The 16,044-nt window shown below is 43.5% G+C and overlaps 1 protein-coding gene across 1 annotated transcript; it reads left to right on the top strand.

Moving 5' to 3' along the window:
* Positions 1–11,554: 11,554 nt before the first annotated feature.
* On the top strand, positions 11,555–16,042 carry LOC135554227 (ER lumen protein-retaining receptor 3). Its single transcript, XM_064986389.1, has 5 exons — positions 11,555–12,327; positions 13,484–13,584; positions 13,676–13,834; positions 14,552–14,804; positions 14,903–16,042. Exons 1-5 carry the CDS (start codon positions 12,237–12,239, stop codon positions 14,944–14,946), a joined length of 648 nt encoding a protein of 215 aa, XP_064842461.1. The 5' UTR covers positions 11,555–12,236; the 3' UTR covers positions 14,947–16,042.
* The last annotated feature ends 2 nt before the right edge of the window (positions 16,043–16,044 follow it).

The raw sequence follows: 16,044 nt of genomic DNA on the forward strand, positions 1-16,044 counted from the left end.
TGTGTGTGTGTGTGTGTGTGTGTGTGTGTGTGTGTGTGTGTGTGTGTGTGTGTGTGTGTGTGTGTGTGTGTGTGTGTGTGTGTGTTGGCTGGGGAGGGGATGCTTCCCTCACTGTATCTTTATGTGTACTTGTCTGGCAAGGCCATTCTTAACCCATAATCTCTTAAATTACAGATGAATAGTCTCCTAATCTCTCGTCTCAAAGAAGTGATATGAAAGGCAGATCTAAGTAGAGTGACCTGGTTCAGATTTCACACTAATCCCTTACAGAGAGAGAAGAAACGGAGGGAGACGGTGCTGGTGGCGGACAGTGTTGTGGAAGGATGACGACGCCAACAGGACATCTCCTAAACCACGTCATACTTGTCCCAGGTTAATCACCGGAGCAGGATTACATACCATTTGGAATATGGATCCTTACTGCACATCAAGACATATCTCAAACACATAGGAAGATAATACACAAGCTGGGCTCAAGCAGTCCTCTCTGAGATGTATAAAAAGGAACAGTATGCCTATGAGCCTATCGATGGCTGTTCAAAATGGGTAGGGTTCGGTTGCAATGTGTTTCTTGTTGTCATTATGATTTTTTGTTGTTGTATTTGTTGATGAGAAACCAATGGGATGTAGGCCCACAAGGAAACTAATAAAACAAGAGAAGAATAAAGGTGGACCTAACCACAAGTTTCTTGTTTTCTCAAACGCTACAGTTAAAGCCCATACCCCATCCTAAGTGAAAATAAAACATGCTATTCTAAAACCAGACGCAGGGTTTGGGATTGTATAACTGAATTATAAAACATGAAGTGGCTAATAAGAGTCTGTTACAGCAGTACTTAATGTTGGCGGTGCAGAGGGAATGAGTTTGTCTATGTTGACCTTTATTTTCTCTGGCTTTGGTACATTTCCTGAATCCATTCAGATGCAAAACTTTGTTTGGTCAAATTAGATTAAGATCATAACAAACTATTTTAATCTTGTCAGTTCCACGAACAAGCCAGAAATTCAGTTGATCAATCCACTCTGGGCTCAAATATTTCACTAAGAAGGTTTACTGATATAATTTTAACAGCTCAACAAGTGGAACAAATGAAAACATTTTTTTCTTCTTCTATGAGCCACTGTGTCAAAGAAACATGACCAAATGACATCTGACAGCCTAGGAATTCCCATCACCCTTCATTTGTAACAGATCAATTCCTGTCTCCCTGCGTGTCAATCATGTTGAACGATCTGGAACCTTCTCTGTCTGTTTACAGCTAGGGTAGAGTACCCTAATTAGGGTCAGTCAACAACAGCCCCCTACTAAGTAGTGATTGATCAACCCCAGTCAGCTCAACCATTGCATGCATGGCTTCAAATGAGGGCTGTGTGTTTAAACAAGGAAAGTGTTACATAATGAAGGGCAAAGTAGATCAAAGTCATTATTTTTGCAGCTAAATGGGATGAATTCTCTGCTTGGTTCATTTTATTACTACGTCTATTGTACTATTATTTTAACCTGTATATATGTTGTTTTAGAAACGTGCTGACAATTCTAATTATATGGGAAACATAAGGTGGTGTTGGCTTTGTACTTGGAAAAAGATAATAACTTGTTTCATCGTTTGCTAAATCCCAGTTTTTAGAACACAGATGCAGAATCACAAGTAGGTTTTACCAGTAAGGATCGCCTGGCCACACAGAGTTAACTGTAGGATTATCCGTTTCATTACAACATCAACTTTCCTCTAATTTTCACGAGCTTCTGCTCCCTGTGTTTATTTATATATCCCTCCCTGTCCCCCTCTCCTGTTTATTGCTCTGGTGTGCTGCAGGCTACTCCACAGATCCATCCTTTATCGACATTTTCCTCTGTACACATTTACTGTAACTTTGACATTTGGGATGTCATCCATTATTGTGAATGGGTCTGTAAACCCTGGGTTAATTCACTCTCAGTTTGTGAACAAAACATTACGATGACCTCGAACACAGACTAAATGAGCCTAGAGAGGAGCAGGTCTTACTGTCATAACAGCAGGTGACTATGACTGATTCCTGGATGCCCTAGAGATGAAATAAGATTCAACTGTATAATAAAGCAGCTGTTTGCTCTATATCCCTACACAGCAGTTTCCTTGCCATGTATGATCATGGACTGGGTGACGCAGTGCCTCATTGAGCACTAGATTGATGGAAGGACACACTTTAATGGGGAATGGTAGTGTATAAGTGTCTCATGCAAATGTCTTGAGCAGATATTATTGTCAAATACTTAGTAGGAGATATCCAAATAACCAAGTTCACTATTATAAATTCAAGTGTTGCTCTGACCAGTTTAAATGTATCCTTGGTCATTATTAACCCGTTTAAAAAAAAATCTCAGTTAAACCAAGGTTACGCATCTTACCAATAGTAGCATACCCAGGTGAGACCGGACAGCTGTTCCAGGAACCATGAAATAGAAGAGGCATTTGATTCTCACTGGTTTCAGAACAAGCCTTCATTATTTGTGGATCGTCTTTTTGAAAGTACATTTTTAAAGACTGTGAAAATGAATGGTAATGCATTTTAAAGACTGTGAAAATGAATGGTAATGCATTTTAAAGACTGTGAAAATGAATGGTAATGCATTTTAAAGACTGTGAAAATGAATGGTAATGCATTTTAAAGACTGTGAAAATGAATGGTAATGCATTTTAAAGACTGTGAAAATGAATGGTAATGCATTTTAAAGACTGTGAAAATGAATGGAAATGCATTTTCACTTGGTGAAGTCTGTGAGTCCTGTTTCCCACCACAAAGGTCTTGACATTCTAATGTGTATTGGACACTGGGGACCTTTACGCATTTTAGGTTATGATTTAGGATAATTGATCAATTAGGCCAGGTTTACTCACCTTAAAGACAACAAGTTATTCTGTTGTGCAGCTTGCTTGTTGTTTAGATCCACTTCTGAATTGAAACCTCAATTCTGAATAGTCCACGCACTCTTTGGAAGGAAGGATGTGTAACCCCAGGAGTCTCTGTTGTACGCCTTGCCTTTCGGCAATAGTCCTATCCTGTTCTGTTTCCACTCTCTTATTCCTTTAACATTAATCACACATTTTTGCATATCTTTATAGTTTTTTTCCCCTTTTGTTTTTGAATCCTTTGTTGTCCTCTGCTGCCTTCTAACTGTCTCCTGTAATCCGGTCAGTGCTCGCTCTCCTCCACAGACTCGTGCACTGGAGTCTCCAAATGCTGTGCCAATTTACTCCGTGCAAAGTGTGTGGGTTCGAGGGGGTGCTTGTCAGTTTGATTATGTCTCCCTCACGTCTTTATGTATATGTGTAGGCGTTAAATGATGCGCCCCCTTCTCATTTTACTGGTTGACTGCATCTCAAATCTATGTCTCATTGGAATAATTGTGGTGAGATGAACATGAAGTAGTTGCAAGAATCGGTATCAAAGTTGTTATAACCTTGTTAATACACTACCAAGTCACTTGGACTGAATTTTGCGTAATGAACTCTGTATAGAATGAACCATCATTTCCGTTCCTTGAAATCTTTACCCACTCACAGTGGCTCTCAGGCTGGTTTCCAGCCCACTATCTCTGCCAGTGCAGTCAGTCTCACTGTCAATGCATGTTAGTCTCCAACCACAGTCATACACTCCCCCAAGGCACTCTGCCAGACCTAGTGCACTTGGTGTGGTAATCTTCAGTCCTTTACATAATAGGACACTTTATAAAGTGTAGGATTGTAAAGTTGTTCTCTTTTTCTCTTGATTTCGCACCTTATTTATGAGAAGAGATATTTATGAGAACAGTGTATATGGGATTTGTCTGACCTTCATCCGTAGATGTGACCTAATGGTCCGTGTGAAATCTGAAGTTGCACTGAACTCTCATCATAACTTGACATGTTTTTGCTGTTATATTGAAAATAAATTGCAGATAATTAACCTAAATGGAAACAAACCAGAAACGTATGCCAGTGCAGTATTCCTGATCTTGGGTATGGATGGAGCACAATTGTTTCTATGGAAACCATTTCCTTTTACAATCTTCGCTCTCCCTTTTCTCTGCTCCTAAATTACAGAGCAGAGGGGGCTTCTTTTCAATGCGCTCTCCTCCTCAATAGGAAGGTGGGAGTATATCTGTCCATATGACAGGCTCATAGAAGAGTAGTGAGGGGGTGGACTGAGATAGGTACCAAGAACAGACTGACGAGTGGCTGAGGGTAGATGGAGAATGGATGTTGCGGGGCGAAAAGAGCTTGGAGAAAAGGTACTATAGTATGAGCATTTGAGGTGTGTTAATGAAATCCAGATACAAAATATTCTTCATTACATGTAGCTGGCCACTGACTCAGCTGACCTGTACACTGTAATGAAGGAAGGTGTGCCTATCAAAAGGTTATGGGGACTAATCTGACACCCAGGGCTGATTACTGGCTAATAATACACACACAGAGGAGTCATCTTGTGGTCATCTTCTACTTCTACTGTAGCCTGTCTGTCTGACCCTTTATGCTGTCCTCCTGGCAGCCAGAGACAATGACAGGTGTATAATGGTGAAAAAAGTCACATCTAAATCAATTTAAAGTGGTTTTCCTTTTTTTTTAGATTAGCATTAGATATACCTTTATATTATCTCTAATGTTGATCTTTTCATATACTTTTATATTATCTCTAATGTTGATCCCTTCATATTATCTCTAATGTTGATCCCTTCATATTATCTCTAATGTTGATCCCTTCATATTATCTCTAATGTTTCATATACCTTTATATTATCTCTAATGTTGATCTTTTCATATACTTTTATATTATCTCTAATGTTGATCCCTTCATATTATCTCTAATGTTTCATATACCTTTATATTATATCTAACGTTGATCTTTTCATATACCTTTATATTATCTCTGATGTTGATCCCTTCATATACCTTTATATTATCTCTAATGTTGATCCCTTCATACTTGTAATAGGACTGTTGTTTATGAACAGGTTATATACTGTATGCTCAATGTCTATCTTTACAACAAACATAATGAGGTAATAACTCAGTAATACCAGAGCAACATATTTGGCAAATAAGTAATGTCATTGAAGAATACTGCCTATATGACAATATAGACCCGAGAACACACAACTAACTATACACTCACAATTGTCCCTTTGAAACGGACAGACATGTTTTTGCTCTGCTATTACTTCAGGACTTAGCACTGAGATCCTCAGGAAAAGTTTTTCCACTCGGTACAGGGGAACGATGGAGGGAAATGACTTGCGACAGACGGAGAGACAGAGGGAGTGGATTATGATCACACTGCTGGACACAGGAACAATAATTTAGGCACAGGGGACCAGGAAGGGAGGGTGAGGGGTGCCATGCAAGAAGAGGGTGGTGATTAGTTTTGACGATGATTCAGATATTTAAGAGGATTGTAGGGTAGGCAGGGAGGTGGAGGAGATAAATATAGAGGGATGAAGAGTTGAACCAGGGAGGTGGAGATAGTGAGTAGTTCAAAGCACTACACAAAACATGGAAACAAAATGATGAGCTCTCACTTGTCATTATGTGTCATAAACAGTTGGAAGCTCAAAAGAAAAGGTGAAACATTGTCAGGACTCTGTGCAAACTGTGTGTTTTGTATAGAAATATAACAAAAAAAGTTTAAAAAATGCAAGACAAAGTACACTACATAGCCAAAAGTATGTGGACACCTGCTTGTCGAACATCTCATTGCAAAATCATGGGCATTAATATGGAGTTGTTCCCCGTTTTGCTGCTATAACAGCCTCCACTCTTCTGGGAAGGCTTTCCACTAGATGTTGGAACATTGCTGCGGGGACTTGCTTTCATTCAGCCACAAGAGCATTAGTGAGGTCGGGCACTGATGTTGGATGATTAGGCCTGGCTCGCAGTCGGCGTTTCAATTCAACCCCATGGGGTTGAGATCAGGGCTCTGTGCAGGCCAGTCAAGTTCGTCCACACCGTTCATGACAAACCATTTCCGTATGGACCTCACTTTATGCATGGAAGCTTAGTTGTGCTGAAACAGGAAAGGTTGTTGCCACAAAGTTTGAAGCACAGAAACATCTAGAATGTCACTGTATGCTGTAGCATTATTATTTCCCTTCACTGGAACTTAGAGGACTAGCCTGAACCATGAAGAACAGCCCCAGACCATTATTCCTCCTCCACCAAACATTACAGTTGTCACTATGCATTGAGGCAGGTAGCGTTCTCCTGGCATCCGCCAAACCCAGATTTGTCCGTCGGACTGCCAGATAGTGAAGTGTGATTCATCACTCCATGCTCCATCCATTGCTCCAGAGTCCAATGGCGCTGAGCTTTACACCACTCCAGCCGACGTTCTGCATTGCTGTGATAATATTAGGCTTGTGTGCGGCTGTTTGACCATGGAAAGCCATTTCATTGAGCTCCTAGTTTGGAACTCGGTAGTGAGTATTGCATGCGAGGACGGACAGTTTTTACATACTACGTGATTCAGCACTTGGCGGTCCCGTTCTGCTCCTAGACGTTTCCACTTCACAATAACAGCACTTACAGTTGACCAGGGCAGCTCTAGCAGGGAAGACATTTAACAAACTGACTTGTTGGAATGGTGGCTTCCTATGATGGTGCCACGTTGAAAGTCATTCAGTAAGGCCATTCTACTGCCAATATCTGTTAATGGACTTTGCATGGTTGTGTGCTTGACTTTATACACCTGTCAGCAACGGGTGTAGCTGACATAGCCGAATCCAAAAATGTGATTAGATCTGTAGCTGAAATAGCTGAATCCACTTATTGGAAGAGGTGTCCACATACTTTTAGTGTATGTGGCATGGGTTAGGACTAGGGTTGCACATTTTGGGAAATATTCAGAGGTGGAAACTTCCGTGGGAATTAACAGGAATCAACAGGAATGTCTGGAAATTAACGGAAATATATGCTAATTAATATTGATACCATTTAAATGTAGATGTTTTTTGCATTGGATATATTTACCATATCATATGGAGACAGAAACATAAACCTTTCACCTTATCATAAGTAGACATAATTGCTAATGATTAAATCCTTCCAATAGAAGAAAAGATATTGTTATGAATTGAACTTTAATTAAATGAGTTGACACTGCACATGGGATGGTTTCACTGAACAACAAAAGAAAGGGAATATTGAAGGATCCCCAATGATCCATCGCATCTCCCAAAAATGTTTTCAACATTGAGAGTCTAGAAACTAAAGCTTTGGTTGTCTTCCTCTCAGGCTTCCATGTCTTCTCCCTGGACCTCCTCAATGTCCACCTCTTGAACATCAGACTCTGAGGCCTCATCTTCACTGTTACTTTCCAACCCTGTTGAGGATGGCTCATAGTTAGGCTCAAAAAGCCTCAAATTTGCCCAGATGGCCATCAATTTTTCAACCCTTGTATTGGTCAGCCTGTTGCGTGCTTTGGTGTGTGTGTTCCCAAACAAGGACCAGTTGCGCTCTGAGACGGCTGATGTTGGTGGGATTTGGAGGATAATGGAGGCAACAGGGGAAAGCGCCTCAGATCCACAAAGTCCCTTCCACCAGGTGGCTGATGAGATATGTTGGCACGACTGCCATATTGCATCTCCATCCCAAAGCCCTTGCTTGGAAGTGTACTTCACCAGACTGTTAAGAACATTGCCCTCATCCAGGCCAAAGTGGCGAGACAGGGTAGTGATGACACCATAGGCCTTGTTGATCTCTGCACCAGACAGGATGCTCTTGCCAGCATATTTGTGGTCCAACATGTACGCTGCAGCATGTATGGGCTTCTGGCAGAAGTCTTCACACTTTTTGATGTATTTCAGAACTGCAGTTTCCTCTGCTTGGAGAAACAGTGAAGTGGGCAGGGCAATACGGATTTCTTCTCATACATCTGCAAGCAGAGTCTGAACATCAGACAGGATGCCATTGTCTCCCTCAATCCGTGCAATGGCTACTGCTATAGGTTTCAGGAGTTTCAGACTGCTTACCACTCTCTCCCAAAATACATCATCCTGGAGGATCCTCTTGATGGGGCTGTCCGTATCGGCAGACTGTGATATGGACATTTCTTGGAGACTCCTTCCCCTCCAGGAGACTATCAAACATGATGACAACACCACCCCAACGGGTGTTGCTCGGTAGCTTCAATGTGGTGCTCTTATTCTTTTCACTTCGCTTGGTGAGGTAGATTGCTGCTATAACTTGATGACTCTTCACATACCTAACCATTTCCTTGGCTCTCTTGTAGAGTGTATCCATTGTTTTCAGTGCCATGATGTCCTTGAGGAACAGATTCAATGCATGAGCAGCACGGGCAATGGGTGTGATGTGAGGGTAGGACTCCTCCACTTTAGAACAAGCAGCCTTCATGTTCGCAGCATTGTCTGTCACCAGTGCAAATACCTTCTGTTGTCTAAGGTCATTGATGACTGCCTTCAGCTCATCTGCAATGTAGAAACTGGTGTGTCTCTTGTCCCTTGTGTCTGTGCTCCTGTAGAATACTGGTTGAGGGGTGGAGATGATGTAGTTAATTATTCCTTGCCCAAAAACATTCAACCACCCATCAGAGATGATTGCAATACAGTCTGCTTTATCTTTGATTTGCTTGACCTTCACTTGAACTCTGTTGAACTCTGCATCCTGCAAATGAGTAGATAAAGCATGTCTGATTGGAGGGGTGTAGCATCACCTGGTTGGAGGGGTGTAGCATCACCTGGTTGGAGGGGTGTATCATCACCTGGTTGGAGGGGTGTATCATCACCTGGTTGGAGGGGTGTAGCATCACCTGGTTGGAGGGGTGTATCATCACCTGGTTGGAGGGGTGTATCATCACCTGGTTGGAGGGGTGTAGCATCACCTGGTTGGAGGGGTGCATCACCTGGTTGGAGGGGTGTAGCATCACCTGGTTGGAGGGGTGTAGCATCACCTGGTTGGAGGGGTGTATCATCACCTGGTTGGAGGGGTGTATCATCACCTGGTTGGAGGGGTGTAGCATCACCTGGTTGGAGGGTGTAGCATCACCTGGTTGGAGGGGTGTATCATCACCTGGTTGGAGGGGTGTAGCATCACCTGGTTGGAGGGGTGTAGCATCACCTGGTTGGAGGGGTGTATCATCACCTGGTTGGAGGGGTGTAGCATCACCTGGTTGGAGGGGTGTATCATCACCTGGTTGGAGGGGTGTAGCATCACCTGGTTGGAGGGGTGTAGCATCACCTGGTTGGAGGGGTGTATCATCACCTGGTTGGAGGGGTGTAGCATCACCTGGTTGGAGGGGTGTAGCATCACCTGGTTGGAGGGGTGTAGCATCACCTGGTTGGAGGGGTGTAGCATCACCTGGTTGGAGGGGTGTAGCATCACCTGGTTGGAGGGGTGTATCATCACCTGGTTGGAGGGGTGTAGCATCACCTGGTTGGAGGGGTGTAGCATCACCTGGTTGGAGGGGTGTAGCATCACCTGGTTGGAGGGGTGTAGCATCACCTGGTTGGAGGGGTGTAGCATCACCTGGTTGGAGGGGTGTAGCATCACCTGGTTGGAGGGGTGTAGCATCACCTGGTTGGAGGGGTGTAGCATCACCTGGTTGGAGGGGTGTAGCATCACCTGGTTGGAGGGGTGTAGCATCACCTGGTTGGAGGGGTGTAGCATCACCTGGTTGGAGTGGTGTAGCATCACCTGGTTGGAGGGGTGTAGCATCACCTGGTTGGAGGGGTGTAGCATCACCTGGTTGGAGTGGTGTAGCATCACCTGGTTGGAGTGGTGTAGCATCACCTGGTTGGAGTGGTGTAGCATCACCTGGTTGGAGGGGTGTAGCATCACCTGGTTGGAGGGGTGTAGCATCACCTGGTTGGAGGGGTGTAGCATCACCTGGTTGGAGGGGTGTAGCATCACCTGGTTGGAGGGGTGTAGCATCACCTGGTTGGAGGGGTGTAGCATCACCTGGTTGGAGGGGTGTAGCATCACCTGGTTGGAGGGGTGTAGCATCACCTGGTTGGAGGGGTGTAGCATCACCTGGTTGGAGGGTGTAGCATCACCTGGTTGGAGGGTGTAGCATCACCTGGTTGGAGGGGTGTAGCATCACCTGGTTGGAGGGGTGTAGCATCACCTGGTTGGAGGGGTGTAGCATCACCTGGTTGGAGGGGTGTAGCATCACCTGGTTGGAGGGGTGTAGCATCACCTGGTTGGAGGGTGTAGCATCACCTGGTTGGAGGGGTGTAGCATCACCTGGTTGGAGGGGTGTAGCATCACCTGGTTGGAGGGGTGTAGCATCACCTGGTTGGAGGGGTGTAGCATCACCTGGTTGGAGGGGTGTAGCATCACCTGGTTGGAGGGGTGTAGCATCACCTGGTTGGAGGGGTGTAGCATCACCTGGTTGGAGGGTGTAGCATCACCTGGTTGGAGGGGTGTAGCATCACCTGGTTGGAGGGGTGTAGCATCACCTGGTTGGAGGGGTGTAGCATCACCTGGTTGGAGGGGTGTAGCATCACCTGGTTGGAGGGGTGTAGCATCACCTGGTTGGAGGGTGTAGCATCACCTGGTTGGAGGGGTGTAGCATCACCTGGTTGGAGGGGTGTAGCATCACCTGGTTGGAGGGGTGTAGCATCACCTGGTTGGAGGGGTGTAGCATCACCTGGTTGGAGGGGTGTAGCATCACCTGGTTGGAGGGGTGTAGCATCACCTGGTTGGAGGGGTGTAGCATCACCTGGTTGGAGGGGTGTAGCATCACCTGGTTGGAGGGGTGTAGCATCACCTGGTTGGAGGGGCCTGTGAGCATCAGAGGTGAACCAGTTGTGTACACAGCTCGAACATTCATCAGCATTTCTCTGACACGTTCCTCCATTGAGTCAAAAAAACTTTGGATTCCAGGAGGACCATGAGCTGTTGCTATCGATAAGGTGTCTGATTCACAATTTTCACCTCGAATAGAAGTAGAGGGACTTTTGTCAGCTTGCTTGTTGTGAGCGCTGAGGGAACTTTATGCACATTGACAGATGATTCTGCATCTTTGTTGCATTCTTCACATATGATTTGGCACAGTGTTTGCAAATGTACACAACTTTCCCTTCTACATTAGCTACAGTGAAATGTCTCCACACATCAGATAGTGCCCCTGGCATTTTCCTGTAAAGCTTAGAAAATCAGTTAGATTAAAACTGGGCACAACTGGGCTCAATAGCATCTCATTAGTGTGCAAGATCTTGAGAATCAACTGTACATGTGATGGAAGAATGCACTGTGCATGTGATGGAAGAATACACTGTGCATGTGATGGAATAATGCACTGTGCATGCAGAGGGTTGCAATTCCATTGAATTGGGGATAGTTTAACCAAAATATGCCACAAGACCTAGAATTGCCTTGTGTATCCCACAAAAAAAGGTTCACTGTTATAAGCTAACGTTTTTGATGAATTTAAGCAAAATTCCCAGGCGTAACTTCCCATGGAAAATGTTGGGAAAAATTCCTGAAATTTACCCGGTTTCCGACACTTTGCAACCCTAGTTAGGACACAGTAGGCTAAACTATATGCCAGGATTCTTCTTAACTGGTGAACAAGACTATTAAGCCAAAAACATAATGGTAACCGCAGCCAACACTTTAAAGTATGAACTACTTTCATTGAATGAACTACTTTCATTGAAGCAGACGGGGTACATGATGTAAACATGAATTTCACAAGGATTTAGGCCTACAATCATGAGTCTATGGGGATGGATAATGATGGAGTTATTGGCCACAACCAATACTACATAATAATGTTGTTTTATATCGAGAGATAGTCCTGTAAAATGATCTGTTTACTTACTGCTATTTGTCTCCATCTGCTGTTGAAGAAGGTCATATACGGACTATGTCTTAGTGACAGCCCACTTCAGTGACATGCTCAGGCTTTCACGCCCCAGTCTGGCTGTAATTTGAACGCCAGAAGCAATACGGATTTTGCAGAAACTGGCAGCCACGTCACCGCTAGTCTGACCAACTTTCCCAGCCCTTTGCGGAAAGTGCTGCAGAGGAATCCCTATGCAGAATATCTATAATGAACGTTTATGAGCATTTATGGTGATTTCCAAAGAACAAGAGGACATAACATTTGGGAAATTTTGAGTTATTTTTTTTAGGGGAGTCTCATTTTACATACGTTATTGTTTTGTCTTCGCCTGAAGACTACTTGGAGGCCTCATTCTTACAGATTTGCACCAATATTTCGGCTCTTTATTTTTGGAATACCAAAACAGCACCATGAATATCTTCCGTCTAGCCGGTGACGTGTCACATCTCGTTGCTATCATCATTCTATTTATGAAGATACGGAGGTCAAAATCCTGTGCCGGTATGTTGACTGTGGGATAATTTGATATGCAGTTGTTTACAGGGAAGTCTTGCTGTTAATGATTTATTGACTTGCTCATTCATTGGCCTAAAATCTGTTTAACAAACTTGGGGACACATTGCCTGACGACTCAAACTGAATTCTCCCGCTGCTCCCTGTTCTTGTTCGCTAAATAGGCATACTTCATTTCTGAGGAGAAACTAACGTCCGTGGTAGCCAGGCAAGCTGACACAGTGAAAATGAATGCATATGTCCATCTCAATTGGGAAATTGACCTCACACTCCTAGTACTGGTCTGCAACGCTCACATCATGTAAGCACTCGTGGAGCACTCAACAGTTCATTTGTTGCAACAATGTAACAATGCCGCTCGGTTATAATTGGTTACATTACATTGCAATATGTTGTGGTTAGAGAGTAAATCAATTTGACTAGTCCACTTCGACGCAGAAGAATGTTACGTGGCAAAGAGTTCAGTCTAACCATATTTGCTTTGGTGGTCGCACCCTGGTCTGCTTTTGTCGCGAACCTGCTCAAAGCCCGTAACAAAAGGGAGACAACGTGGAGATAAGGAGTAACAAAACATATATTTATTAAATAAAGTAAACTAAGTACAATATACAATGGCGTGTGTAATCAGTAGTGTAAGTGAGTGTTTTGCATGCATGAATGTGATAATGCAGGGTATTGAAAGGTGCCAAAGCAAACAACCAAAAACCACACAACAAAATCTATACCGGGCCCAGGTGTTTCCCATGTAGCTGACGACCCTCCCAAATCCGCCCACCGGCATCCTAATAAGGAAACAAGAACAAAGAGCGAATACGGCAGACAGAGTGGGAGGGTCGTTACAGCTTTCTACCGCAGATATCCGCATTGATGATGTTTTGCCATTCCCAGGTCATGAAATGAAATTGTTGCATATTTTTGATTGCATTTTATTTAACTAGGCAAGTCAATTAAGAACAAATTCTTATTTACATTAACGGCCTAGAAACAGTGGGTTAACTGCCTTGTTCAGGGGCAGAACGACAGATGTTTTACCTTGTCATCTAGCAACCTTTCAGCAACCTTTCAGTTACTGGCTCAACGCTCTAACCACTAGGCTACCTGCTGCCCCATACGTGAGATGAATGACTGTTGTGTGTTTCTGCAGGTATTTCTGGGAAGTCTCAGGTGCTTTTTGCATTAGTCTTCACTACAAGATACTTGGACCTGTTCACGAGCGTAATCTCCATCTACAACACAGTTATGAAGGTGAGGTAGACAATAGTATCCTACAAAGAAGCCAGCCAATCAATGATTTGTGTTCTAACCTAAACTCCTTCCTGCTCTCTTGTGTGCTCAGGTGGTGTTTCTGGCTTTGGCATATGCCACTGTGTACCTGATCTACATGCGCTTCAGGAGCACCTTCGACTCAGAGAGTGACTCATTCCGTGTTGAGTTCCTGCTTGTGCCTGTGGCTGGGCTTTCCTTCCTGGAAAACTATGCATTTTCCCCCTTGGAGGTAAATGTGCCAGGTTCAATACATACTGAACATACAGGTAACTGCCAAAATAAAGGAAACACCAACATAAAGTGTCTTAACAGGGCGTTGGGCCACCACGAGCCGCCAGAACTACTTAAATGCGCCTTGGCATAGATTCTACAAGTGTCTGGAACTCTATTGGAGGAATGCGACGCCATTCTTCCACAAGAATTTCTTCCATTTGGTGTTTTGTCAATGGTGGTGGAAAATGATTCTCAGGCGCCGCTTCAGAATCTCTCATAAGTGTTCAATTGTGTTGCAATCTGGTGACTGAGACACACACACCCTTTAAACCCCCCTTTGGGAAGCCTCTACTCAAATCATTGAGAGCTCCTCTAGGCATGATTGCCAAAATAATGGCCAACTGGGCATTTTTATACATGACCCTAAGCATGAGGAGATGGTTTAACAGCACATCATACTTGATGTGTTTGTACATGAGCATGTCAGACCTCATACTTGATGTGTTGGTGCATGAGCATGTCAGACTCATACTTGATGTGTTGGTGCATGAGCATGTCAGACCTCATACTTGATGTGTTGGTGCATGAGCATGTCAGACATTACATTACATTTAAGTCATTTAGCAGACGCTCTTATCCAGAGCGACTTACAAATTGGACCTCATACTTGATGTGTTGGTACATGAGCATGTCAGACCTCATACTTGATTGAATGCATATCTTTGGTGCACAGATCCTGTGGACCTTCTCCATCTACCTGGAGTCAGTGGCCATCTTGCCCCAGCTCTTCATGATCACCAAGACCGGCGAGGCAGAGTCCATCACCACCCACTACCTGTTCTTCCTGGGTCTCTACCGAGCCCTGTACCTGGCCAACTGGGTGTGGCGCTACCACACCGAGGGCTTCTTTGACCAGATTGCTGTGGTGTCCGGTGTGGTGCAGACGATTTTCTACTGTGACTTCTTCTACCTTTACGTTACCAGGGGTAAGTATGAGCCAGGGAGGGATGTTGACTTTGTATTGTATTTCTAGTATATATTTCATCCCATTTCCCTTTCCCTCTATGCCTTTGTCCCTCTCCAGTGCTCAGAGGAAGTGGAAAGATGTCCCTGCCCATGCCCATCTAAAGAGAGTCAGTGCTGTTTTACGCGACAGTTGAGCAGTTCAGTAACTGAAAGCACCTCTGCCCACCAATAATACTTAGTAATGGACTACAGTCTGCAGTGTCACAGTACCCCCTGTATACCCTGGGGGGTATATACTGTACCCAGAGGGCAACCGTCGTGTTGTTGGTACCTGGTGTGCTTTTCCCTAGACTAAAATGACCAAAGAACGATTGTCCTATGTTTTTGTGCCTGAGTGTGTGGAACTGAATGTTAATGGGAATTGAGTAAATTGAATACTGTGGGATTTTTTATTTTTATTATACTTTTTTTTTCATGGAGGCAAATATTGTCCCACTTGAATTAGTCCAATGGAGTTTGTGCCTTATTTTTCCTTTTCTAGTAAATGGCATATTTGAATGTCTTATTACATCAGAATGGTGTAAACATTGTATATATGTGAGACGTTTGTTCTGCTTTCCTGTCTTTTTACAATTTCTACATATAACAGTGACCAACCTTCAAGGCTTACATTGTTTCACCAAGCAGAGTTCATTGGGAGTCTTGTATTTAGGCTGCTCTGGGCGATATTTGCCATCCTTGTCAAGAGTTATGCTATGTTCTTCCCTTTATGAAAATAAGTCCATGGAGATGCCATACAGAACGCACTGTCATGTATGTAACTCTTATATCCGTCCACTTCTTGACTGAACCAAGGTTCTTCTTAAATACGTTGTATTCTGTACTTTGATTTTACCAGTCATTTCCATTCCTTTAATATTAATGCATTTCATTAAGCAAAACGAATACACATTTGTGTGATGTCACAGTTCAAACAAAATATATTTTGTATTTGATGAGTTATTTCTCACTAACTAGAGTTCATTCATATCTCAACATTTATTGACAGCATTTTGGGACGAGGATTACAATGGCAAAGGCAGATTAATGCTTCAACAAAATGGAAAGGTACTTACACTAAGTATCTTGGTACAACTAAATGTGTATATGTGTGCCAAACTTTTACAACTGTGGTGCCCATGTTGTAAATGATCAACATTTTAACACAAAGAACCTTCATTTGTAAATCAGGTCAGTAAAATTAATATCTTTACTGGTTCA

This window comes from Oncorhynchus masou, chromosome 14 (assembly GCF_036934945.1).
Source record: "Oncorhynchus masou masou isolate Uvic2021 chromosome 14, UVic_Omas_1.1, whole genome shotgun sequence".
In the NCBI taxonomy this organism is placed as follows: Eukaryota; Metazoa; Chordata; class Actinopteri; order Salmoniformes; family Salmonidae; genus Oncorhynchus; species Oncorhynchus masou.

What these genes read in the sequence shown, in the direction of transcription:
- LOC135554227 (XM_064986389.1), top strand. Translation starts at nt 12,237, where the DNA reads ATGAATATCTTCCGTCTAGCCGGTGACGTGTCACATCTCGTTGCTATC. An exon ending in GAGGTCAAAATCCTGTGCCG is followed by an intron (nt 12,328 to 13,483) that starts GTATGTTGACTG and finishes GTGTTTCTGCAG; the next exon opens with GTATTTCTGGGAAGTCTCAG. An exon ending in TCTACAACACAGTTATGAAG is followed by an intron (nt 13,585 to 13,675) that starts GTGAGGTAGACA and finishes TTGTGTGCTCAG; the next exon opens with GTGGTGTTTCTGGCTTTGGC.